General features: G+C 52.5%; 1 protein-coding gene across 5 annotated transcripts; it reads left to right on the top strand.

The window, feature by feature from the left end:
• On the top strand, positions 14 to 26,906 carry DTX2 (deltex E3 ubiquitin ligase 2). Of its 5 annotated transcripts, XM_021415771.1 has the most exons (12): positions 28 to 114; positions 495 to 648; positions 3,797 to 4,179; positions 8,224 to 8,818; positions 13,447 to 13,505; positions 18,861 to 18,992; positions 23,861 to 23,905; positions 24,924 to 24,994; positions 25,082 to 25,240; positions 25,332 to 25,493; positions 25,917 to 26,006; positions 26,217 to 26,441. In XM_021415771.1, the coding sequence occupies exons 3-12, from the start codon at positions 3,876 to 3,878 to the stop codon at positions 26,439 to 26,441; spliced, it is 1,842 nt and encodes a 613-aa protein (XP_021271446.1). In that variant the 5' UTR covers positions 28 to 114; positions 495 to 648; positions 3,797 to 3,875. The 5 variants fall into 5 exon arrangements, with proteins under 5 accessions (XP_021271445.1, XP_021271448.1, XP_021271447.1 ...); XM_021415770.1 differs by lacking the exon at positions 495 to 648 and having other exon boundaries at positions 14 to 114; positions 26,217 to 26,906; XM_021415773.1 differs by lacking the exons at positions 495 to 648; positions 18,861 to 18,992 and having other exon boundaries at positions 14 to 114; positions 26,217 to 26,906.

Below are 26,906 nucleotides of genomic sequence, written 5' to 3'. Positions count from 1 at the left end.
CTTCCCGCCCCGCACTACATCCCCCATCATGCCTCGCGCTGCCCATGCGCGTTCCTCGGCTCTGCCCGCGGCCGGGAACTGGCCGCGCCTGTGGGAGCAGGGATCTGGAGCACGGTACGGGAGCGGGGCCGCGCCGGGGGCCGCTCTGCCTGCGACCGGCACCGCGTCGGGCGGGAGGGCGTTATCCCCTGGGCCTCCCGGGGCTCTGCGGGCGGTGGGGTCGGGCGGGAGGGCCGGCCGCGAGCGGGGCCTCTCGGCTGGCGGGGACGCTGCCGAGGTCGGTGCCGGGGGTGTGGGGGTGCAGCTCCGAGGGGCTTTGTTTGGGGGTAGGAAGCGGCCCGGGGCTGCGGGGCTTGTTTCTCTGTGCTTTTGGCTGTTCGCTCCGGGCTCGCTGCGCCCTGCTGTGGGCCGGGGCTGCGGGAGGGCCGGGCCGGGCCGGCTCCGGCGGTGTGAGCGGAGCGCCCACCTCCTGCTTCCCCTTCTCGCTCCGTCAGCTCCGTCGCTGAAGCCGTCGGCCCACTGCCATCCGCTGTTCCCCACTTTGGAAGATTCCCATTGCTTATTAGGCCACAAGGAGCCGTTTTTTAAAATCAGTGTATGTGGAACCCGAGGAAAACGTCTTTGCACGTTTTGAGGCAAAAGATAAAGGTAATCTGTCGTGGCTTCAGTACTTCTCGTGAGGCAAGGTCATTGAGGCAGAGGATAAAAGTATTCCGTTATGTCTCCGGTGCAAAATTATTGAGGAAAAACGAGACTGTTCGCACCCTAAAGCTGAAGTGGAAAGTTTAAAAGCTATCGCTTACGGATTCCTTTTGCTGAACTAATATATTGGTTCTTAAACTACTGCACTAATCCCGATCACTAAACCGACCAACCTACATCCTGCTCAAGGAGCAGGGAGCGGGTCGGGTGCTGGGAAACAGCACTGAAAGGCAGCAGCTCTCATCCAAGGCCCCAGCTGAAGCCGTGCTGGCAAATGTTGCAGCACTTGTGCTGGTGCTAAAGGTCAAACCAAGCAAACCTTAATTCAGCCTCCCCAGCGGAAGGTGTGTGGCTGGGATATTGAAGTTGGTGCTTCGAGATGTCAGATTCCTGTTTTTGTTTGGGGCAGGGTGGCCGTAGGGTTTCTAAGTGGAGCTGGGAGCGCTGTCTAAATAAACATCGCTCTTAGCTCTTGATGTGACTTCTGGCTTGTCAGGGTAGTGTTAAAAGCTGAAGGTGATGCGCTGCCAGGCAGGTGGATGTGTGGCACATCCAGAGCCGTGGGGCTGTAGGAGCAGGACACCCCAAGCCCTCTCTGCCTCTGTGCACCAGTAGTCCCAGCATGGGGAATATTTCCCCTTTCTAGTGGGGAAGCAAATGTCGGAGCTGTGCTCGCGTGCAGCAGGTCTGGGTGCTTTTGCTGGGACGTCCAGAGTCCAAGTATCACTGCTACCCTTGGTGTGACAGCAGGCTTTTGTCACCTGCCAGTTCTCTGCATCAAATGCTGATGGTGGGTGAAAGATGCAGTGCTCAGTGCGCTGCTTTTCTTTGTTTCCTGCTGCTGTGCTTCAAAAAGAGAAGGAAAAACAAACTGCTGACTCCCTCCAAGAAGCCTTGCTCTGTTCTGCTCTGCTTGTTCTGCTCTGCTTGTGTGAATATTTGGCAACAACAACTTTGCAGGGGAAATGGTGCAGTTCTCTATTTTGGGGCTCAGAGCACCTGATGCAGGTATGCAGCTGCACCGTGGGATGGACAGACCCCCCCCCGAGCCCCGCTCTGACTCAGTCCAGGCGGAGTGTGGATGTGTGGTGTGAAACCTGCCTTAAAACAATCTGGTGGAGGCAGGTGTAAAGTTTGACACCTACAGTTTGAATTTGCTGTTTGGAGCAGTAAAATAACCATCCTGTGTGCGTTACTGCGGCTGATTGCTTTTTGCTGTGAGCGGGGTCTGCTGTTGGTGACCTAGGAGCACTTTGTCATTTCTGAGTTCCTGGGAAAGCGTTGCTTTCATCTCATGAATGCAGACAGTGGGTGAGTCTGTTCTTTGCTCGATTATTTATTTTTTTTTTTTAATTCTATTTCTTTTTTAAGCTAGCAAGCCACGCGAGCAGGATGGATGGGACGCTCTGTGGAGCGTGGGCTCTTCCCCATCCGGCAGCGATGTCATTCTCCATGCAGATGGCATCCTCCAGTGGAAGCCACCCACAGCTTCGCTGCCTCTTGGGAGGCCTGAACTTTTCCGCTTGGCAGGAAGGAAGCTCATAGTTCCTTATTGACTGGAGTTAAGTGAGCAATCAACAACGTGAGACCTTAGGAGGGAGAAGGTGACTTTATTTTTAAACCCGAATGAATTTTGTTCATTTACGCTCGAATTCTTGTAGCCAGCTGCTCACCAGCACCGCCATGGAGATCTCCAAGTGCTCTGGCTGGCATTCAGGCACAAGATAGACGTGTCCAGATGGTCTGGACAGAATTCCTTGCAATGACACAGCAGCACTGGAATGCCAGCTATCAGTACTCTGCCTGCTGGACACAGCTTGGTGACCTTTAGAGATCAGTATCCCCGCTCCTAACACTTCGTAGTGTTGTTAGCATAACCAACACCACTTTGTGAAGTGAGTGGTCATCATTTGTAAGCAAGCTGTCACCTGTCAGTCCCCCTCTTCCACCTCCTCACCTTGGAGGTCCTGGTGCCTGCCAGCTGAGTGGGTTGTGGCAGCCCTGTGACAGCACGTGGAGCACTGCCTATGAAACCATACATATGTATATAGCTGTGTCTTAGTAGCATCTTCATTCTGCCTGGGTTCCCTGATAACTTGTCTGTCCCCACTGCTGTGGGTGACACCAAGTGATGATGGCTTTGGGTTTGCTGTTTTATATTCCTTGGGGGCTAAGATCACTGACGATCTTTCGTCTGCATTCTGTCTCCGCTCTGTGAGTTGTTAGGATTTAGTTGTTGCCCTTTATATCCTTATCTGAATGTCTTAAGTCTCCTACCCCGTTCTCTGTTCTTCCCCACATCATTTCATAATGGCTTTCCGCATCTGGCTTGAGTTGTTGGTGATGCAAACTGTCCCATGTTCTAAGATATTCCTTGTTTGCCAGCCCCAGAAGCTGCAGGTAGGTGTGCTATGATCCTGTCCTCAGCACAGGCTGTTCACTGTCCCCTCTGTTCCTCCTGCTACTTCCGCACCTGTTCTCCCCAATTCTTCTTTCAGATCAAGCTTGATAAATCTATTTCTGTGCTTCTCTGTCTCTCGTGCATAAAGGATTGTCTTCTGGCTTTGTGTATATGTATAATGCTGCACAGGAGGAGTCAAGGGACTGATCCTGGATAAAAATGGAGTGATCAGAGGCCAGAATGGAGCTGGCATTGTAGCCCTGGAGTTAGAGCAGTGCAGAGTTTCAGGAACTGCTTGAATAACCGAGTCATCATTGTGCACAAGTGTAGGGCTTGGCATACTTCTCAGGTCTGAGCTCATCTCAGGGTTTACGGATAAACGTAACGCAGGTCAGCAGCAGCCTTGGTTTTGCATAGGTCTGCAGCCTCTGGTGGTGTCTGGTGTAAGAAGCAGTGTCTTCTCAGAAAGCAATTCCTCCAAATTTGCAAAAGAAGCTGCACTGGCATGGTGTGGGTGGTGATGCCTCGTTTGCCCTCGACCAGAGGGTGATCCACTTTTCTGCAGTCTCCTAAATGCACAGTGAGCAGCATCTTCTGTGAAAGGCTGAGCTTGCTTGTGTGGTGCGTCTTCAGGGTGTGGTGATCTTGGAGCATCATTCTCAGCTCTGCTGTGCTTTGTGTCTCTCCCTGCAGGTTCCCCAGAAGATGGTGTAAAGCCAGCCAGCGCGGCTGCTGCCTGTGATCTCCACGTGGCCAGACCTCAGGGAAGACCATGGCAGCAGCGCAGGGAGCAGGAAGCAGCTCAGCTGGGCCCTCTGGAGCCCCTGCCTCCATCCCAGGGCACAGCAGCTCCTCAGCAGTGGCGGTGTGGGAATGGCAGGATGAATTTGGCCGGTGGAGGCCATACCAGGGGAACGTGTGCAGATACATTGAGCAGGTTTTCCAGGCCTCTCAGCAGAAGGGGCGGCGTTCAGGATCAGGACTTGTCAGCAGCATCCCTTTGGGACATGCGGATGCTGTCTTGGCCCCCTATGTCATCGACATCCCAAGCCTGACGCAGTTCCGGCAGGATACAGGTAAGGGAGCTTCCCTCGTGCCAGCATTTTGGTAAGCCTGTTTGTGTGCTTAAAGAGAGAGAGCCCTGCAAAGCTCTGCTGCCACTGTTGTTACTTGGCGTGTGCCGTGTCTTCTCTCCTGATGCTGTGTGCCACCCAGCATGTGAGCAAGTCATTGTTGGCTGACGTGAATCTGCAAAATTGTGCCAGGCAGACAGAAGTGAGAGGAGCCTCATCATGAGACCTCTGGAGCTCAGAGCTCATGAGCTAGACCCCTCAGTGCTGGAAACTGTCCGCCTACCCCCCCAGCCCACGTCCATTCAAGACCACTCCCACAAAAAGGCCTTTTTGCGATTCCAACCCTCCTGTCTGCATCCCTTGTTCCCTCTGTGACAGGCATGCCAGGTGCTTTACTTTGGCATGCCACCCTGCGCAAGCTGCTCTGTGAAAGCCTGCTGCCCCTGGCAGAACACCATAATGCAGCCGCAGAATATTCCCCCACTGCTGCTGTCCCAGGGAGGAAGAGTGGGCTGCTCCTAACTGCAGGGCTGAGACCTAATTTTCATTCTCACCTTGCCTTTCTTGAGGTCACTGAGGCTACCAGCTCAGAGTGTGCTGATACAGCTCCTGCCCTCTTTCACTCCAGATGTGCTGAGCAGCAGTAGCTCAGAAAGCAGGGATGGAATATGTGCTCTTATCTCCAGAAAATCCAGGGAGATTCCACAGTACACACCCCTAAATGAATGGAAAATTTTCCATGCATCAGCTTCCCCTCTGCCAACACTATTCCCGTTGCCACAGGACACACTGCCCGAGCCTAACACCAGGCTTTAGAGTTGGGCAGTGTACTGGGTTCTTGCCAGCTAAAGCAAGAAGTGAGCAGTGTCTTGAATCAACTGCAAAATGAGACTATTCCTACAGGAAAGGGAAGTGGTTGGAGTGGTGAGTGCTCATCGCAGCTGCATCCGTGTTTTTGTTCTGACTTCATAGTGCTTACCATTAACCTTGAGACGAGTCTTCCCTAGAAGCGTCTTTAGCACTGGCAGGTTTGGCTCAGCATGGCCTGGAAGCCCTGTTGAGGGTTATGGCTTCAAGCAACACAGCACAGACCACCAGAGCTGGCATCAGCAGCTGTTTCTTGTTTTCTTGTTTCTTGTTTTCTTTCACTACACTTGTGCAGGAGCCGTGTAGCTGGTGCTCTATCCAGCAACAGGGCAGCAGGCCCTCCCTCACCAGGATGCCATCCGTTGCCAGGACACATCCCAGCTGGGTGAGGTTGAGGTCTCAGTCTGCAGAGGTGGATTATCTGTGGGAGGCTGCAAGATGTGTCCCAGTGCGACTGGGACATCCTTCTCCACGTGTGCAGGTGTCTTGTATCTCTTTAGTCTCTTGTGAAAGACCTCGAAGCATCTAGCAATGTTGTCCATTGCAGGATGATTTGGGTTTAATCATCTCACAGGGAAACAGCACAGTACCGTTTTGGAAATGATGCTGGATGACGTGATCTCCTCTTTCTGTGGATGAGGTTTGTGGCGGTCTTTTAACAACAAAAAGACTCATTCTGCTTTGTAGCTTTCCTGCAGTGTTTCCCACTGATTTGGAGGGATGCTGATCAGAGCAGCCAGGTCTGCGAGCCTCCCTCCGTGGGTAACTGTTCCTATGTGCTCTTCAGTCTGACTGTTGAGAATGCTCTCATCCCTTTTTTGTGGCCTGCTTCTAAGGAAGGCTTTCTCTCTGCAGGGCTCTGCCTTAAACACGAACCTTTCTAAGCAAGGAGCCAGCTGACCTTTGTCATGTGCTGGAGAAAAGAATCTCTGCAGGAAACATCCCCATGAAAAATCTTTAAACAGAGCAAAAAAAAAAAAAATAGGCTGTTGTATTCTGCTCATTAGCTATTAGACAGACAAATAGCTCTTCAAAGGAAGCCAGGGAGAATAACAGGAAGCCAGTGTTAACTGGGCTAGCATCCCCACCAGCGGGGAGTGACAGCTGTGCACGGGGATCTTGTGGGCAGGATTAGCTGCAGGCTTCAGCTGCTGCTTTGGGCAGATTAGCTGGAAGTGAATGTGAGGCAGCAGCAGGAGTTGTCCTCCTACCACAGCTGTTTGCCCACCCGGGAGATGAATGCCAGCTTCCCTGCCAGCCTGGGGGAAGGGGACGTTTTCCAAGAAGCACATGCCTTCACTTGTTACTGACTCCTAAAAGCTCCTCTCCCCTCTGCAGTTTGGGGACCTTAAAACTGCAGGTGACTTGCAAACACCTGAAGTCTTCCCTATGCTGCTTTTAGCTTCTGACCTGCCACTGGAGCAGAGACTGCCTTGCTCATCTCTTACCTGTTGGAAAGCCCAGCAGAACACACACCTTCCTTTACCTGTGCTAGTCTCCTCTCTGCTGGGAGCAGGTTCCCAGCATCCATCTCTAAATGCAAGGCTTCTCTCACCACATTGGTCCCAATCCATTCTCACCCTTCTTCCCTCTGCTCAGATCTTCCCCAGTGTCTGTTGAGACCATAGATTTGTGCACTCAGTCTGCATGTTTCTAAAACCTGGGAGGAGTTGATTGCTGAATAGGAGCAGTCGTTGCTTGAGTGTGCTCTTGGCTGTGTTCTCTGCTTTCCCATGTCGGACACTGACTCCTGGCTGGGGAAGGTCAGCTTGGTTCTGCTGACACCTTCCACCCTGGCTTTTGCCACCGGAGCAAGGCCTTTATCCCACAGGAGTCTCTGGGTTTTTTGGCTGAGCTGCCAGGGTTCAACCCTGGCTCCTACAGGGCAGGTATGGAGTTTCACAGGGTCTTGTGGTCTGGCCACCAAAGCACTCAGCAGAAACCACCAGCACTGTTCACAAAGAAGCCTGGGAGTGCAGTAGGAGCAGAGAGCTGACTTCCACGCTATCTGCAGAGCTGCAGCACGGGTTGCCCTCTGGTGCAGGCAGTGTGGAGTCCCACAGAGCCACAAGAACATCCTGGGGCAGTTCTCAGCGGGGCTGAAGTGCAAATACTTGTTTGTTGATGTGCTCTTTCACCTCTTTCCTGGAGTTCAGGGTCATAACCCTCACAACCGCTCTAGAGGCTTTGTTTTTTTTTCTTTTTTTTTTTTTTCCCCTTGGTGCTGTTCTCTGAACTCCTCCTTTGTGTTAACAACTCTTTTCGTTCCTGTTCCTCACCACCTGCCTGCATTCCCAGACTTGCCCCGGGGTATTCCCAGCTTCTCTTAGTGCAGTGGGCTGCTGAGGTTTTTTTTCCCATTGGCAGCACTCCTAGCCCAGCTGCAGGACCCTATTCTTGCAGCCTTGAGCTTCTGTCCTGTTGGGTGGCTCGCTTCCTTCTCAGGAGGTTTTTGCTTTAAAAAAGCAACTGAGCGAGGTCCCCTTGGAGAGCCTGGCTTCTGGGGGGCTTTGAGCTCCTGCTGTTGCTGTTGAGCAGCCTTGCAACGGCAGCATGTCTGCTTTCACTGCTCTTCCTTTATGTGAACAGCTGTTCTCTGCAGCTTCCAAATGACACTGCTGGTTTTCCATGCTGGTCTTGCAGCAGTCAGGAGCTGGGCCTGTACTTTCCTCTCAGAAGTCAATGTCCTGCCCTCGTGGGAGGAGATGCCCAGGCCCTTGTGCAGCAGAGGGAAGCGAGCCTTCAACCCCAGCAGCACTTTCTGAAGGTGCCGTGTCTCTATAGTTACTCCGTTGTTGAGGCTGTGGGAGGTTTTTACCAGATCTGTGCCTCAGCCTGAATTTTTATTTTTTTTGTAACGTCAGCGAGGCATCTGTGATTGCTGCCCCTTTGTGCCTGGGTGTGTCGGTCTCCGCATACTCTCTCCTTCCCTCCCTTCCCACCCTTCCTCCCAGCAGCTTTTGTACCTGTTGCCAGCTCTCAGGCAGGTTTGGCTGGGGGACAGGGATCTCCAAGGTGTTCTGTTTCTCCAAGCTTTGTGAGCAAAACCATCCGTGTCAGGATGAGAAAGTCTCTTAGTGCTCTTCCTTAAACACTGCAGATCGGAGTGGAAACAAGTCACTGAAGCAGGTCCACTTCTCTGATCTCAACATGCCTTTTTTCCCCTCTCTCTCCTACCAGGGACGATGCGGGCAGTCCGCAGGCACCTCTTTCCCGGGGACTCGGCAGCGGGGCAGGGCATCGTCTGGGAGTGGCAGAACGATGAAGGTGGCTGGTCCCCCTACGAGATGAACGTCTGTGTGTTCCTGGAGCAAGCCCATGCCACCAGCCACCAGCAGGTGGATCTTGGACCCTTAGGCTACAACTACGAGGTCGACCTGGTGGCTCGAGTGCAGACCAACAAGACGACCAAGTTCTCCCGCAGCGTTCAGAGGAGGCTGGACTCTCCGTACCCCGTGACGACCGCCCCGGCTCCCCTTCACACGGGGACGGGTTGCTCGTGCCAGCAGTGCTGGCTGAACGGGGGGACTGGCCCCATCACCACGCGGTACCGGCACTCCATGATAAACTTCCCCAACTCCTCCGCTGCACCTCAGGTTTCCGGTAGGACGACATCAGTGAGTTCTTCCGGTGTCGGCTTTGTGCCCTATAACAAACCCGCTTTGTCTGGAGCGAGGTCAACACCACGACTCAATGCGCAGAGCAGCTGGGCTTTGCCCCAGGCCGGAGGTGCTGTGGGCCCCAGCACAGGACTGCCTACATCGAATGGAGTCAGGTACAGACCCCGACTCGCCTTCAAATGCTGCGCGTGTCCCAGAGGCCTGCTGTGCCCAGGTCTCCGTTGTTTACGAGCCTCTCTTCACTAAGCTCTTCTCCCTAAAAGGAGGCAGGCTTTTGGTGTCTGATGGATAAGGAGGCTTCTCTTCTGCTTTCCCCTGCTTTTCTCCTGCTTGAAATTTCATCCCTGTCAGCCGGGAAAGCCTCCTTGAACCACTGGAGGAAGTGGTCAGGTTGAGATTCTGCAAGTGTGAGGAAATGTAAGGTGGCATTTTGAGGGGGATGACCAAGTGAATGAAAAGGAGACTTATGAGCGCTCCTATTTAATTCAAAATATGTTTCGGTTCTCCTCAAGCCTTGCAGGTGCTGCAGGCTGGATGGAAAGCAGCATCCTGTGGGCTCACTGTGCTGCCCTCTTCTCTTCCCTGCACGAACTGCTTGGCCTAGCCACGGTCAGTTATCCCTGGGGCTGGAGCAGGCAGAGTCAGCGTCTCCCTCACAAAGTGGAGCACTTCCCTCTGTCTTCTTGCAGGGTTGACCACCTCTATGAAACCCAAACCAAGCAAGATGCTCATGAATCAGTTTTTCAGGGTCCTAGCTTTCACTGCACACAAGCTGTTTTCTAAGCTGATTTTCCATGGCTTGTCTTATTTCCAAGAGCTGGTGATCATACATGCACATTAAATTGAGGACTGAGTAAGGGCTGTCTGACTGCTCCCTCGATTTGTGAGCTGCTATCAGTGTGTAGAACAGTACATACACTGCACTGTAAATATGCATATTGTGAGGATCTGAGCAGTTAGAGGCAAACTTGCTAGAGTTGATTTACCTGTTCGTGCCAGCCCAGGTAAAGACATAGATAAGAGATCAGAAGGGTGGTGAAAAGTGTATTGTGCTCCGTGCAATTAGCAGAGAGTTTGTATCTAAAGCAGGACTTAAGTCTTGCTCACTTGCCGAGCCTCTCTCCTTAGAGATGTTCAGAGTCCTTTGGGATTACCTTTCCAAGGGCTCTGTGCTTTCCCCTGGTCAGACAGATGAGTGCACATGGGGCAATCTGTCTTCACTGCAGTTCAGTATGTGAAAGGGCCTCTTTCAACACCAGCTGACGGCCAGGATGGCTTTTCCCCTTCCTTCCCATGTGGTGAGCTGGAAATAGTGCAGGGTTGGGGTAATTGCTCTTGGCTGGGATTATGTTCCCAGGCTCGTGAAGCCCATGTTCCAGCAGAAAATACCCTCATTTCTGCAAATTAAGGGAAACTTGAGTAGCATGCTCCAACAATGCGTTTCATTTAATTCCTAAGCCCGCAACATTCCTTAGTTATTGTATCCCCTGCGGTCCCTGTCTTTCCCCTCAGCTTAGCTCTGTGGGTTAATTCCTCTTCTGTTGCTCCTCACTGCTGCATCACTGAATAGTGAGGCTTTTGTGGCTGCTGAGATGAGGTGCTAATTATGCTGTGCTCATCATCCCAGGAAGGGCTTGCCTGTCTGTCTTAGCTGTGCCATGCAAGCCCTTCTTCTTCAGCTGATCCTTCTCCGTGGGTATCTCTACAGCTTGCACAAACATCCACCAACAAACCGAGCTGTGCTGGCTGTGATGGGGCAGTGTGAGCTGCAGCAAAGGGAGTGGTGGCCTTGATTCTCTGGTGTCTATTAATGGTTGTGTGGTGTGCACCCCACAGCCTTTGGCCCCGAAGCACACCCCTCTGGCAGACATTTACAGAGCTTGCAGGGAGTCCCAGCTCCTGCCTCCTTGGAGCTGAGCTGTAACTGGCAGCTCAAAAGCTACTGGAGACTGAAAGACAGTGCAGTTACATACACCAAGTTATATACACCCAATTTCGTAGGAAACAAAGCTAAAAATGGCAGTGCTGAAGAAATCCTCTCTCTTACGGGGCTGAGAAAGGTGTAGTTCATCCTGGAGAGCTGCACAGCTCCCTGTGTGGCAGTGACAGCTATTCCCAGTACACTAGCAGGGTTCACCCCAGTGCAGGTTGGTGGTAGCACGGGCACATTGCAGCCTTTGTGGTATCAGTGGTAGGGGAATGTTTCCTACTTGCTACAGGGATGGAGGTCAGGGTGGAGCTTGGGCACTGCATGCTGCAGGTTTAATTTCCCCATGCTCTCAAGAGGGTCAGAGTCCAGAAAACACAGAGAGGAGCGTTGGCTGGAGCAAACCAAGGCATAAGCAGAAGTTAATATTCTTGGCTCTGCTCTAACGTATGAAATAAATGTGGGCAGGCTGTTTTGCTTCTTGGTGCCTTCGTTTCCTCCCATGCAGTAAATATAGCAAATCCAGCCTCCTTGCAAACTACGCTGAAAGCTGCAGATGGAGCGTGCCGTGGCAAGGGCTGTGTGTGTAGAACAGAGAGCAGCACTGCCTCCAGCAGCTTTCCAAACCGGCGGTGAAGCCACGCTGGGAAGCATCCTGTGCTGCAGCCCCAGCTCTCCCCTCTGTGCTCAGCACGAAGGACCAGGAGGTGCAGAACAGGGAGTACTCCGAGATTTCAGGCACTGACTTTCAGCTGCTGCAGGCACAGCCCAGGCTTTGGCTCAGAGATGCAGGCAACAGCTGGGAATCTCTGCGCAGCGGAGGTGTGGGAACAGGCGAGCCCTGTCGGAGGCAAGGCACAATGTGTGTTACGCAGCAACACCAATATCCTCCAATCTTACCTCTTCCCCTTCCTCCTCCAAAAAAAAAAAACCCACCTCAGGCCCAACGTAAGCTCAGAGTTGCCTTTCTGCACCTTTTTTAGCATGGCAACACTTCCTCCTACGCACTGCGGCTTCGGATCTGCCCAGGCAGCGTTGTGGCAGAGGCAGCGCAGAGCAGCGTGAATTTCCCTTGGTTTCATCAGCCTCGTGTCTGGGATTTCTGCAGGTTTCTGCCCAGGGCAGCCCTGCCCCTGTGTTCACATGGATAGGTGGAGCACTGAGTCTGCGTGTTTGTAGCCCATGTGAAATAAAAATTATTTATTTCCTACGTCATCGGTTCAGTTGGCTTCAAGCCTTCCTGCAGTCAAAGCTAACACACTTTGCCTTTACTGTACATCTTGAGGGCTCTTCTCACATCACAGAGGCTCACATCACAGAGCCAACCTGGCTCCTGGGTGACTTGAGAGTGGACCTTGCAACACAGGAGAGAAAAGAAAGAATCCCTCTGCCCATCTTCCCAAAGTGCTTCTCATCCACCTCCCAGATCAGCTCAGGGTTTCCTTTCCTTGAATCCTCAGCTCTGCCACGTTTTTCCTTTCCATGGGGAAGGGGAGATGGAAGCACCCAGGTGGCTGCAGCACTTTGGGCACAAAGCTGCTTGGTGTCACAGACCAGGGACTGATGCTGCAGTGCCTTCTGTGCTGCATTCTGGTGGGAGAAGATGGGGGAACATTGGGAGAGAAAAATAAGTGAGAAGGAACTGTGATGAAGGAGCTAAATCGGGGAAGAAAGAAGTCATAAAAGAGGGCTCACAGCAACTGGCTCAGAGCCCTCTGAAGTTGAAAGGAGGATTTCCACTGTGGTCAGAGGGGTTTGAGCAGTTTGCGGTGAGAACAATCAGTTGCATCATTTGAAAACGTTGCGACATTAGGGACAACAGAGGGGAAAACACAGCCAGAAAAGGGAAAGGGAACCTCCGCAGTGTGGAGGACCCTTTAAAGGTCTGGAGGCTGCCAGCACCACACTGAGACCCAGGGGTTCCCTCAGGGACTCAGCGTGTACAGGAACCTGCTCCAAACACAGCAGGCAGGGGAACAGCAAGGTGGGGATGTGTCGCTGCTGCAGGAATGGGAGGTAGGCACATGCCACTGCCAGATCTTAGCAGGGCTGCGGAGAGGGACTGCTGCCTGCAATGCTGTGTTGAGCACAGCAGCAGGTTTTGCATCCCAGCTGGAGAGAACTGGGTTCTCCGAGATAGAGGATGGCTTTAGGAACTCAATAACAGCCTTCCTAAGGTGGTGGTAGCCAGGTGTGATGTAACTGGGGCTGCTTTTGGGAGGTGGTCATCTGAATGCCCTGTGTAGTGACCGTAGCTGCTGCACATGAGCCACCTTGCCTGTGTGCCACCTAAGGCAAAGCCCATGGGTGACTTCTCTGTGCCAGCATGGTGGGTTTCGAGCTGGGGTCCAGCTTGCTCCTAGCAAACCCCTCATTGGCTTAAATGCTGCTTCTCCCTTTTCACCTCCTGCTATCAGCTTAACAACTACCTACGTATCCTAAACTGCTTCAGGTAACGTTGCCAGCACTGAGAAATACTACCAAAACAAGCTAGGGGTGCAAAAGGGACACTTGGTGCCCACCTCCTCTTGGCTTTAAGGTAAAGCAGGTGCCAAACTCTTCTGAGCCTCTTTCACTTTTTCCTCCCTTGTTCATATATTTTACAGTACCCTCAAAGATAAGCAGCAAACATCAGAACCCTACTCTATAAACCTTCCTAACCCTGGTAAGGGGTGGTCTCCTTAAGTATAGCTGCTGGGCCAGTGGGATGTGTGGGTGGGGGGTCTCAGATGAGGCTCATCTGGTTAATTAGAGCCTGTGAAAATATCAGGGCTGTGCACTGCTGCTCAGTTAGCTCCTGCTTACTGATTGTTGATCTGCACTATTAAATTTTTCTCTTTCTCGTTCTTTCTCCAGCTCCCTAAATCTCCCAGTCAAGATGTCCAAGCCCAGCAAGCTGAACCAAGCCCTAGCAGGTAATAATCCTGTTCTGCTTTATCTGCTTTGTTCCTAGGGTTATGTGAGCAAGTGCTTCCTGTGGCACTTACCTTCCCTTTTCAGCTTTTAGGGGAAGTCTGAAATGTGTTTAGTACTGAAGAAGTTCTAGTTCTAAAAACCAAGCAGCAGAAAGGGCAAACTGGGGAGAGAATGGGAAGGCTGGACTTCAGTAATTGTTTTTTCTCAGTAGAGCTTCTTGTAAGTCTTTCATCCCATCCTAGCTGAGATGAGGGTTTGATACTGGTCAGCATGGGTCAGCATTTTATAATGTAAGAGCAGGGTGCTAGCTGGCATGCAGTTGGTCTTAGTGCAGGGAGATGAGTTTTGTGGACTCATCAGGGAAGCTCTGCTTCTGGATTGTGGTTTAGAGGCAGGCTATGAGCTATCAGAACAAGTGAGTGTATTTTGGGATTGGGTGCTAATTTTTCAGCTATAGGGGAGCACCTGGGCCAGGCTGTGTGCTGGTTGGCAATTGTTGCTTGTTTTTTTTCCTTCTGTTGAGGAAGGCTGCAGTGAAGGCTGCTGCATGGAATTATTTCATGTGACTTTATTACAGCGGCTCAGGTGGTTGTTAGCTTAAAAAGTGGTTGTAATGCATTGCCTGAGGGGAAGGAAGAAACAGAAGTTGAATCAGATGTTGTCTCCTGTGGCAACGCAGTGCAGGCTGGCTTGTTATCATTGAAACCTGTGAATCTGATCCTAAATATACCCAAGAAGTGCATCTGAGAGGGATGAAAGTGCCAGTTTTCAGTGCTGCTTTTCTGAGTAGATTTGCCTCTGAAACATGAAATGGCGTTGCTTTGAAAATGGCAGCTCACACTTACAGCTTGCAGCTTCAAATCTGAGTGCCAAAACTCGATGGCACATCTGTGGTGGTGTGCCTTGGCTGGCTGCAGCTGCAGGGGCTGCAGTGTGACAGTGCCTGCTGGGAGCAGGTTATTGCAGGTCTTGCCCTGGTGATCCCCTAGCACTGATGCTTCCAGTTATCCAGTGTTAATGCTGTGGTGAGGATTGTGCCTTCTGGATCTCCAGAGCCCAGTGGGCACTGCATAAAGTCAATATAGGATGTGCTGACAGCATGCAGCTCCTCCAGTTCCCTGTTAACAAATCAGGATTTGTGGAATTGAGGGGTAGAGTAGAGCTCCTGCTTTGGCTGGGATGATGAACTGTGAGCAGGGCTCACTGTGAGAGCTTTGGGTTTCATCCCCTGGCTATTAGCACTGCCTGTAATTAGTTACTTAATCTCATAAGGGTAAATACAGCAAAAGACTGACGAGCCCTACTGAATCCCAGCTATGCTAATAGTGTTAACTGTGACCTTGTTTTGTGTGTGCAAGCTGTCCCTTGTTAATTTGAAAGATATCCAGGTCCCTGGGAGGTGGTGAGCAGGAGGTCTGGGTGGCTGCACGGTGCAGTGTGGTGTGGGCTGGGCTGAGTGGTCACTGCATGAGCAGCCCCAGGGCGAGCATCTCCTCTGGGTTCTCTGTCTCTGTAGCCCATGGTTGTGATCAGACCTGGGATGCTCTGTGACGTCTGAGGGGCCAGGGAGGGGAAAAACCTGAAGTTCTGAATCAGCAGGTAATGGGGGATCCTGCTGCTGTCAGGGAGAAGATGGGCTTTGGTGGTGTGATGAGTGCCTGGGGTTTTAATTTAGTGAGGAATTCATAGCACTGCAGCTCCACAGCTCCTGGCAGCGCAGCTCCAGGCCCCAGTAATCATGAAGCTGACTTCAGGACCCTATTTCGTATGTTTTTTCCTTATTTTCTGCTACTTTAATATTTTGAACTGTATGGAAAACCTGTCTTCTAAGCTTTCTTTCCACTCTTGGTATTTGGTTAGTACAGAGAAATGCCAATACATCAGTCTCAGCAAACTGTTAAAGCACAGTGCTGGTGTTTGGGGACTGACACCTGCTGGGAGGAATGTAGTTTAGCTGTGTGCCTTGGGGCTGGGTGTGGACTGGGTGCTCCTATGAAGCCCCTTCTGGTATTTAAGATTAAGATCAGAAGTGAACTTTCTGTTCAACCAAGCCAAGCATTTCTCATTCACAGGGTTCCTAGAGCTGGGGCATTTGGGAGTATACCAAGTATAAAAACTTTGATTTATAAGCACTGCTAATTTGTATGATTATATGTCTTGAAGGTGTCACCCTGTTGGAAGGGAAGCTCTTCCCTTCTCCTCTGCCTGCTGGAATCCAGGGCTGGAACAAAGCCCATCAGCCTAAGGGCTGTGTAACTGCAGGCCAGCAGCTGTGACTGGATGGGCACACTGGGCTGCTAGTGAGTAAGCGGCTGGTCAGTGCTCGGTGCATTATGTAAGGGTGTTTTCCCCGTGCTAATATTCTGCACAGGATATTACAAAAGTGCCTTATTTCCATGGGAGGCTGAGAAGAGCTGGTGAATGTCGTCAGAGCTGCAGCAAAAACAACCGTATCCCATGGAGTTGTAACATGGTGCTCGTGGCCAAGTAGATGCTTTGAGCAAGAGAAAAGAGGGAGGACTTGTTGCACACACAGGTGCTCTTGGCATGTACACACGTTTCCACGTGAGGCTGGGAACCCTTGCTGGTTGCTCTTGTCACCAGACTTGTGAGAGAATTGTTAGATGCTGGAATTCCAGCATTGTAACTGCACTCTGAAGGAGGAATGGCTGTGGTGGTTGAGTTAAGGCAGAAGAGCAACCCAGCACAGGAACAACCCCATTCTGAATGCTCTCTTGATTTCAATCTGCAGGAGAGGATTCATCGTGCATCTCTGGGAGGGCAGCAGAAGGTAGAAATAGAAAATGATCTTTTCTTGCCAGCTTAAGGTTGTCTGGGGGGAGAGCATTGAACTGGGGGCAGCTCTCCTGGTGCCATGCTTGACCTGTGCTCTGTGTGCACATGGACCTCTTGTTGCCTTTCCAACTCATGAAATGAGAGTTCCTGGAATAAGTATTTACTTGTTTTGCAATGATTCACAGTGCTGGTAGACAACTTTAGGTAAGTTGTTCAAGGTACAGGAAGGGCCATGTTAGGGGGTAACTGAACTTAAATGAGATTCTGTGGCTTGTTCTTCTCTTGGTTCTCTCACATGGAGTCTGAAGTCAGCTCCCCAGCTTCTGCTTTCATCTTGTTCACTTTTTTTTTCTTTTTTTGCAGCAGACTCTGCATGTTAGTTAGCAAACTGGTATTGGTCTCCTCAACAGAGCGTTAATTTTGCATTTGCATATCAGTCAGATGTGTGTGGGTGGTGGCAATCCCTGCTGGTCTTTGGACTTCTCATCAAATGTCAGCCTCTGCAATCAGTGTAATCACAATGCTGAGAAATGAGCGTTTGAGACAGCCTCACCACTTCCCTCCTTTGCACCAGGCTGGGAAGTGGCATTTCATGGCCCTGGTGGGGTCAGGCAGTGTGAGATTGTCAGCCTCAGAGCCCCAGGTACCTGCCTGGTGCAAGCAGGTGGCAGCTCTGCAGCTGCTGGGCTTCAGCTGCTCAGCTTTGCTCACTGCCTCCAAAAGCAAGTAGCTTTTGTTATGGGAACGCTTAAGCTGTTGCTCAGGGCGTCCTGGAGGCTGAAGGACTGCTGGCATAGAGTAGGGCTAGGAGCAGGCAGCATGCTTGCAGTTTGTAGTTGGAGACTTGCAGGATGCTCTTCTGGCTGTGACATCGGCAGATGCAATGTTCAGTCGGAGGTCACGCTGTTCCCTCGATGCTCGTGCTGAGAACAGCCCGATGCTGGTAGTGGGGTGAGGTCACTGACTCAGTGCTTCCATGCTGTAAAGATTCTCTCTGTCCCTGCAGCTCCTGGGGGTGGGGTGGGGGGGTTATGTAAATCTGGGTCAGCAAAGGTAGCACCTAACAGCGTTCCTGGCTTGGGGCTACCCTGTGCATGCTGGGGGATATGCAGTGCATGGGGCAGCCTGCTCCTTCCTTGGGTTGTCCTGCACGAATGACTGAGTATGTCCCATATCCCATCTTGTGAAATGCTTTCTGTCTGGAAGACTTTGGTGCTTGCATGCTTTTTAGTAAAAGCATCGAACTCTTGCATCAAGGAAGAATTGAACAGTTTGTGGAACGTGTCTTGTACTTGGCTCTTATGTGAAGCTGGTACAAACGTGGTCGGGGCTGCATGGGGAGTGGTTCTGCCTGTGGGGCATTTACATGGGCTTTGTGCAGGGGATTTCTGCTCGCAAGCAGTGGTTTCTTGATTGGCTCTGTACTTCAGGCAGGAACTAGCCTTACTGCTTGCACACAGAGTTGGTTGGTGCTTCCCATCATAACTCCATGTTCAGTCCCATGTGGGCAAGGTACTTTATTTTGTCCTGAATTATGCATTTGCTTTTCTGTCTTCCCAACTCAGTTGAATATGGACTTGAAAAACAAAAGCCTTCGGCTTTGGCCATGAGCTATGCACAGACCTGGGGATGCTGGCAAGAATTTTCTTATTAGGTTTTGGTTTAGCACAGGCAGCTGTGGGAGGTAACTCCTGGGGAGGAGCTGGCTTCTCATTTGTCTGCTGTCTGTCTGCAGCCGTGAATGGTTTTTGACTGTGGTGGGGGAATTCTCTTCTTGGGAAAGCCAAGCAGGTGTTCCCTGGAATATGAGTTTAAAAGCAGTATGTCACCTTGGGAATGTTCTGCCTTTAAGAGGCCTGAATTTCCCAGGCAAACATCGTACTCCATCAGCACAATCAGTCCTGTGGCTCTGTGCGTGCTGCTCTTACCTTCAGGGAATGGCTGTCCCTGTGAATGAGTCTCTGGCTTAAGAACCTGCGTGCAGTGAATGCAGCAGTCCTGGCACTGGCTGGGGCAGGGAGGCTGAGCACTTTCAGGCTCAACCTGTTCAAGCAGGGCAGCTTGGTCTGTGCTCAGCCCAGGCTGTGCCGGCAGTGATGCTGCACCCCAGAGATCAGCTGGGTGTTCCTCCTTGGAAGCACTCAGCTGTATGGGGGGGCTGAGCAGGAGCTGTGGGGATTGCAGGCGACACCAGGCCCCCCCCCAGGGTCAGTGCTGCCTCCAGGGCTTTGCATTAAGCAGACTCAAAATGCCTGAGGAGCCCTAAAGCCAAAGCAGAGAGGAAGGTCCTGTTTGACCCTGGCCCAGGTGATGCCCACATCTCCCTGCTTTGGTTTGCTGCCCAGGGTCTTCCTTCTGAAGGCCTCTGGATCCCATCCTTGTGCTGACTCCAGTCCTGCTGCCTCTCGGGTGTTTTATGTTCAATGAATCAAGGGCCTGGGTTTGGTTTGGTTTTATATTTTTTTTAATTTTCTTTGAAAGATTGAAGGTTTTTTTTTTTTAATGAATGTGTTTCCCCGTTGTTTCCTTCCTGCATGTGGATCTCGTACCCGCTGTAGGCATGACGGCTATTCTGATGTCAGCCGCTGGACTCCCCGTGCACCTCACCTGTGTGCCGCAAGCTGCCAGCACCCATAAAGCCACTAAAAAACACAGCTCAGTTAAGGAGGGGAGGAAAGTGTCCAAGAAAGGTAGTTCCTGCTCAAACTGATATTTGCTTCCATCTCCTCTTTATCTCTCTGCGCTTGTTCTACCTCCCTCTTTTTCCTCTTGTCTCTACCCTGAACCCTGTTGGCTCTTCCAGTTTGACTTCTGGTTTGGCTCGTGATGCTCATCCTGCCACGGATGAGGCAGTGTGTGTGGTCTCTGACAGGCTGTACAACAAGGTGAGAAGGCAAACCCTGTGCTATGGAAGCTCTGCTTGTTTCCATCAGTCACTAGATCTGGAGCAGTACGGTTGCTCTCTGTACATGTTTGATTTCTGCAGGCTCCCCCAAACCCTTGGGGTCTGGCACTTACCCATGTGCTGTCTCAGGGAAGGTCTCCTTGTGAGCCGTGCTCGTGGCTGAGTCACAAGTTGAGGATGATCTTGCAGCCAGGCAGGTCCCTGAGTCACGTAGGGCATTCAGGGCCAAATTGGGATGGGTTTTAATCTGCTCCTGTCTGGGGTGGAAGGGCGTAGAACCCTCTCTGGTGGCTGTGCAGTAGGAAGTAGGGCTGGGCTGCTGCCTGCTGAGATGAGCCACGAGAGCTTGGCTCCTGCCCTTCTGGGCCACTGACACCCTGTGCTCTCTGTCTTAGAGGCTGTAGGTATTTGCTGAGGAGTCTGGTTCCCATGGCGTGTGATTTCCATGGAACTGCTGGGGTGGGTGTCATAAAATATCCTAATCTGGAAGGGACCTGTGAGGCTCGTCGTGTCTCGGGGTGGGCAGCCAGCCTCTCCCTGCAGATAAGCAGAGGGAGCTGCAGGCTCCATAGGTCTGCCTGACATGGGTGTCTGTATTCAGGAGCAGGAAGAGCCCCATGGCAGTGGTGGGGAGGCACCTGGCTGTCTTGGAGCTTGCTGGTGTTCAGGTCTTGGAGCCAGTGCATGCAGCGAGGGAGCTTTGCAGGGAGGTGTGGGCAAACCCCCCTACGAAGGGAGACATTAAACATGCATTTAACGTGGGAGGAGCTACCCTGCAGAAATGCATTACATACAGAACTGCGGGGAGGAGATGCAAATGGCAGGAATGAGAGACACTACATGTGGAGTAGGATGTGTGGGAGGGGGAGGAGAAAGCAGGGGGAGAGGTGGCGAAGAACAGGAGGCATGAACACGAGAGCTGGAGGAGAAGAACTGAGCAGAGGCAGAGCTGCAGGGACTGGTGCAGCGTTCCCCCTCCCGGGGTGAGGGCTGCACCCCCTGTGCTGTGCAGCAGTGGAGCTGCTGCTGGTTAGTGTTGCAGAGCTGTCTGTACTCTGCAGCAAGGTATGGCCACGGTCCTGGTCTTCTCAAGTCCCCTCTCAGCAGAGAGGTGGCTGCAGTGCTGTGAGATGTCCCACAGCTGCCCTGCTGGTCCAGCAGTGCTCCTTCCTCTGTCAATTTTGATGCAGCACACACATGCTGCCTGCTGGGGCTGTTTTTTCCCACCCTGACCGCAGGTTGGACAGGGGCTGCTGAGCACTGCCTTCGTGCAGCCAAGTGCCTGCTTGGCCATAGGCCTCACATGTGGGTATGGTGCAGGGTATGTGGGAGCTGTGCCTGGTGCCGCTGTGGCTGCCAGCTCCCTGCTGTGGCTCAGCAATGCCACCTGCTGGGGCCAGGGAACCTCCAGCCTGAGGGGGAAAGACCCAAGAGGCAGTGAGGGGACATGAGCAGAAGGGACTGTCTGTGACATGGCAGCTCCTTCCATCTGACATAGCAGGATCCAGTCCAACCATTCTGCTCAGGATGTGCTGCACAGGAGATGCTTTGCCTGCTCTGCTGCTTCCAGTGCTCATCCAGGGGAAGGGGGTGCCCCTCTCTGTTCCAAAGCAAGATGTAGCAAGCTAGAAAGCAGGACCCCCTTTGCTGGGGGCAGGGAGGCTGTACCTGCAGGGTGCTGAGTGCATGACTGCTGCATGAGGAGGGTCTTGGTGCCCCCTAGGAGCAAGCTGTGCCTGTGCAACACTCCTGCTGGCCAAGGAGTGCTGTCCTGCAGTGACGGTAATGAGCCTGACTTTGTCAAACTGTTCTTGTTCTCTTTCTTCATAAACCCTGAAGCTATAACAGGCAGAGACTGGCCCATTTTGTGCTCTGAATTTCTACATCTCCAGACCCCTCCAGATTTTTCCATCACTGAGAGCTCCAGCAAGAGCTGTGCATCCAGGTGCGGGCACATCAGTGTGAGTACCAGCAGCTGGTACCAAAACAGATGGTGGTGGGTGCAGCATGCCCCTGCTGAGCCCTTCTTGCTGCCTCGTGCAACCCTCCTTCCTCTTGGGTGCAGATGGAACATGGTAGCATTTACCCTGCTGGCATCCCCTGCCCTTTGCTGTGGCACTGTCCCAAACCTCAAAGCTAGCTCTGCTGCAAGAGAGTGCCACAGAGGGCTCTGTGCTTTGGCCCCACAGCCCTGGTGGGGGCACTTGGAGAAATGCCTTAACACTGAACCTGTACCTGCACACTGCTCTGGGTAAGGTGGTGTTGACAGAATTGCAGCCAGCTATCTGGGAAGCTGGGTTACGCTCAACAAAGGCACTAATTAGTCAGGTCTCGTTAATGGTGTTGCTGTTTGGCAGTGATGTCTCTGGCACAGGCCAACGCTGTACTGAGTGTCTGGGGATACCCACGGCTGGGCAGGCAGTGTGCTGCCAGTACTATCCTGCGGCTCCCAGCCACAAGTGTTGGGTGACTGTGCGTGGCATTTGCTGGAAACAACTTGTCTGAACCTGTCTGGCTCTCCTGGGGACAGGAGGGAGGCCTGTTCCTGCTGCCAGCAGTTGGTTGCTGAGTGAGGATTCAAAATGCATCTGTGGAAATGTTGCCTTCGGAAAGGCCTCGCTTCAGCAAGCGGCTTATTATCTGCGGGGAGGAAGGGGAAGCATTAAGGAAAATCATTATTCCTTTTGGTAAATGAAAGGCTGGTAAACATTCCTTCACATCCTGGATAGATCAATAGCACAGCATTAGGCCAGCTGGTGGTAAACAGTGTTGAAAATGCAGTAGCAGAATTGACCAATCCTCTATTAATCTTGAAAACCATAGAGCCTGAGCAGGCTTTGATCCCAGGGGATGGCTAGAACAAAGGCTTGGAAGCGAATGCTTCCATAGAGCAAATGGTGCCGTATGTGAGTGATTCCGGTGCGGAAATGTGTGGCTCGTGCCACAGCTGCTGGCTGGGCAGGCTGCTGCTCTGCTCTGGGGCATGGCAAGCATACCCCATGGCAAGGTGAACGGCTCCAAAGCTGTTAAATCTGTCGTGCAGGTGAGCTGAGGTGTTGGGCCAAGTGCTGGGCAGGCACTGCTGCTGGTTGGACACGTGCTCTGCTTGCTTCCCTTGCTGTCTGCACCACCTCGTCTGTGCATCTTTTTGGTATTGCCCTCTCCAGCCTGTAGCCAGAGGAAATGAGAAGGTAGGTCACCTCAACGAGCCACCTGAAAACCAGCCAGATAAAGGAGGACTTGTGATCGGCGTGGTGGGCAGCATGGGACCCTCAGGAATGAGAACGCAGTTGCTGTGATCAGTAGTTAAGGAAGAGGATGGACTTAGGGCGGGTAGCAGCCTGCCCTGTGCACATGTCCTCTCCAAAACAGGCGGAGCAGAAACTGTAGCCTCCAGCTGCCACACATAGGAAGTGCCACCCTGTGTCTGTCAGCTGGAGCAGGGACATCACAGAGCACTCTGCTGGGACAGCTTTGGGCACAGCAGGTGATGGGCTGCGCCGAGGATGAGCAGAGGCGGTTCAGGCAGATGGCATCCCTGGGCCACTTGTTTCTGGCTGGCATGTCTTGATCTGCTGTGTGTCCCAGCAGAGAGGACAACACAGCAGCGTTCTCCATGAGGTCAGGGTGAGGCCCTGAGGCAGCTCCTGGCGCTGCTGAGCTCTTATCCTGAGTGCTGGAAGTGGGGGGCTCACTCAGGCTCCTGTTTGTCTCCTGCTCTTCTTGTGGCAGCTGTTGTAAATGCTTTTCCAAGGAATTTTGGCATGCTCCTGAAGTGGAAAACTGCCGTTTCCAAGTTCCTGTGTTTGACTTAATGCTTGGTGTGTCCTGTTTGCACCTTCCTGGCTGAGGAGCTCCAGAGCAGTAATCTCTCAGCCCCGCTCTGCCTGACCCATCACGCATCTCCTGCCCGGCGCCGGCACTCAGGGAGCATCCTCTCACATCACGGGCTTATTTTCTCTTCCTGTGCTCAGTCATGCCTTCTTCCTGCTCACGCTGCCAGAAACCAAGTGTTTCAGGACAACCAGAAATCCCCTTCTTAAAATAACTTGTCTTAATGACTGTGCCTTCATCTTGGAGAGTCCAACACTCCGTCCATCCATCTTCCGTGGTGAAATGACTTTCCAGCCACGTTAGCTCATGGCCTCATTCTCTTCCATTGCCCTGGATCTAGCTCTGCAATGAAGAGGTGCATTCTTGCTGTTTGCATCTTGCCCATCTCTGCTGCTGGCCTTCAGTCTCCTGCCTGATCAGAGTCTGTGCCAGATGCCAGGTCTCTATCAGTTTCATGTTGGCTATGGCATGCGAGCAGTCCTTCCCGCTGGCTTTACCATGTCTGGCTCTACCATGAGAAGTGGTTATCTGGAAAACAGCACCCACTGCTCATTGAGAGAGTGCTGGAGAACAGCTTCCTTGTGAGCCCCAGGGTAACAGCACTGGTGCTCATGGCTGTCCAACCTTTGTTAGACTTTGGCTGCCCCAGGATAGAGGAGAGCAGCCTTTGCTGGTGCATCTCATCCTTCATCTCCCCACAGGCAGGCTTGGAGTAGAGCAGGAAGGGTGAGGAGCAGCCCCGTGCCCAGTGACAGGTCTCATGTTGCCTCCTGGCAGATGCAGCCCTAACATCACTTGTACAAATGTTTCCTTTTGCAGGCTGGTGGAGGAGCCTGGCTGCCTCTGTGATGGGCCTGATGATGGGTAAGGAGCTCCAGCTGGGTGCAGTGCAGGCGTGTGATGCCCGCTGGTTGGAGCCAGGCCTGGCCAGGCAGTGCAGTCCCCAGCAAGGGGATTGGCTGGGAGCTGGGTGACAGCTGATGCTGTCAGCCCTAACCAGACCAGGATGCTGTGTGATGTTTGCTGCTTAGTCCTGTAACACTTCAGAGGGGATGGGGCGTGTACTTGCCATGCTTTGGGAAGCAAACTCCTCCCTTGGCAGAAGGAGACTGTGCTCAGGGAAACGTGGAAATGTCAATGTCTTGCCCTGCAAATAGGGCACCCATTATAAAACTGACTTGTTTTGTGTACCTTGTTACTTGTGTCTTATTGGATTTGAGTGTTGAAACTTGAGAGAAAAGCCACTGTTCTGTGTTAAGGATGCAAGGCTAATTCTGCTGTACTCAAAATAAGGTCTGCTGCTTAGTGTATGGCTAGGCTTCTCCTTCAGTGCCAGCTGCAGGGTTTGGCAGTGTCTTACCCATGGTATGAGAAGGTTCCCAGTCAGCTGAGTGGTGTGGGAATGCCTTTTCTCCTTTAATAGCGTATGACAGAATTCTTTTCCACTGAGACCACTATGTCCATGGGTTGAATTGGATTGTAGCTGCACAAAACGTTCAGCTGGGACCTGGCTGGCGTTACTTGGGGCACATGGGGACACCCGGAGCACAGCAGCTACAGGTGGCTCCCCAGGGTGTGCTGCACAGGGTGCAAGCATCTGCTGCATGGCATCTCTTGCCCTCTTCGTGGGAAGCCTGTGAGCACACAGAGGTTTGTGTGTGTGGATTCTCCCATCTGCAGCGCTCAGTCCCAGCACTAGCCATTCCTGGCAGGGAGATTTTTGCAGGGCTTCTGTGGATGGGCTGGAGCAGCTTTTTCTCTCCTTTCTAACCCGTACCTTTCTCCTCGGCATCCTGGCCAGTTACTTGCTGTCACCCTGCAGCGCCTGTGTGCCTCATGGTATGTCTGATGTCTCCTGTCTTTCTCCTCTCTCCTTGTGCAGCAGCACCATCCGACCCAGAAGCAGTGGTGAGGAAGTACCTGGAGGAGGTGAAGGGCACTCCTGCAGATGAGGTGAGGGGTTGGGGTGTACACAAAAGTTGTTTAGCTGCTCTGTAAGGTGCTGCATGATGGCCTTCTCCTTGCTGTTCTGTGCTCCAGGACTGTATCATCTGCATGGAGAAGCTGGCCTCTCCCTCGGGTTACAGCGACACGTGTGAATGCAGCACAATCAAGCCAGAGATGGTCGGTCGCCTGATGAACTGCCAGCACTCCTTCCACATGCTCTGCATGCTGGCCATGTACTCCAATGGAAACAAGGTACTGAGCCAGCCCATCCCCACCAGGTCCCACGTGCCCTGTGTCTGGGTGATGCACTGTGGAGCTCTGACTCCTGCTTTTCTCCCCACAGGACGGCAGCTTGCAGTGCCCCTCCTGTAAGACCATCTACGGAGAGAAAACTGGTACTCAGCCCAAAGGAAAAATGGAGGTCTCCACTTTCCCCCAGTCCCTTCCTGGCCACAGGGACTGTGGGATGATCCAGATCGTGTATCACATCAGCAGAGGCATTCAGGTGAGCACAGCATGCTCCTGGGAACAGCTGCAGCCCGCTAGCAGAAGCTGTGAGAGCCTCCCTCCCACAAAAGTACAGGGCAGCAGCACGGTGCCTGCGGGCAGCCCATCACTGAGCAGCCTGCTGAAGGTGCCATTCTTCTGAGGGCTTCCTCAGACCGTGTGGAAAAGCTGTGGTTTGGGACTGTTTCCCACCAGAATTCACTTAATCTGGAAAGCTGGCTTTGCCTGTATCCCAGCGTGAGGTGCCTCCTGGAGGACCTGTGATGCTAGCATATCCCCTAGGAGCATGTCACATACCTCATACAATCAGCAGTGCCTTGCTTCTTTCATGTGAAGAGCTGGCTTGAGGCAGGACTGTCAAATCCTCCTGCTTATCCCAAATCTTGCTGCTGTCTGAGGATGAAAGTCTTATCTGTTGCAGGGCCCTGAGCACCCCAACCCGGGGATGCCTTACACAGCAAGAGGCTTTCCTCGTTACTGCTACCTACCAGACAATGAGAAAGGCAGAAAGGTAAGGTATCGTGCGATGGGTTTTCCCATTGGGGCACCAAATAAGTGGCTGGGGGATATACCAGTGTTGGAAGGGACCTTGTTTCCTTGATCTCCTGCTACAGCAGGGATTTAGGCTGTTAAGCTTCTGGCAAGCAGCTTTTGTGGCTTTAGCAGCTGAAGGACAGTTTTGACTTTATTTTTTTTTTCCTTCTGATCTTTCCCCACCCAGGTCCTGGAGCTCCTGAAAGTGGCCTGGAAGAGGCGCCTGATTTTCACAGTGGGCACCTCCAGCACAACTGGTGAGAGCAACACCGTGGTGTGGAACGAGATCCACCACAAGACAGAGATGGACACGAACCTGAGTGGCCACGGCTACCCTGACCCCAACTACCTGGACAACGTGCTGGCAGAGCTGGCTGCCCAGGGCGTCACCGAGGACTGCCTGAGAAAATGAGTGGTGTTGAGAGGCTCAGCTGGGCTGTGCACATCTCTGTGGCCCCGTGCCCAGGGGCCCACCCAGTGCACTTATTCCTGTTGCCTTAAGTTCCTGTGTCTGACCGCCTGTCACACTAAGCAATAACACTGTCATGTGGGAGTGCTGTGTACTCTGTACAGTCTTGTTTGTTTTTTTTTCCTGGAGGGAAGGCTATTTTTGTAGGAAGCGTGACTGTATCTCCAGGTAGGGTTGGTAGCTGCAGCTGGGAGAGTGGTGGTGAGGTGACAGGCCCCTTTGTGAAGGCAGGACCCCAGCCCTGGTGCTGCTTGGGGTGACAGGGGAAGCATCTCTCTCCTGTAAGAGCGCTTAGGAAGAAGAGGAGGGCCTCCTCCTCCTTGCAGCTCCTTCTGAGCAAAGCCTCCTGCCCCTGTAGCTGATGCCTGTATCTCTGCTTGGTTGTAATAAATACTTCATTTCCATGGA

This window comes from Numida meleagris, chromosome 18 (assembly GCF_002078875.1).
Source record: "Numida meleagris isolate 19003 breed g44 Domestic line chromosome 18, NumMel1.0, whole genome shotgun sequence".
NCBI classification, from domain to species: Eukaryota; Metazoa; Chordata; class Aves; order Galliformes; family Numididae; genus Numida; species Numida meleagris.
The sequence above is the reverse complement of the archived record's forward strand: the minus strand, read 5'-3'. Positions and strand labels throughout refer to the sequence as shown.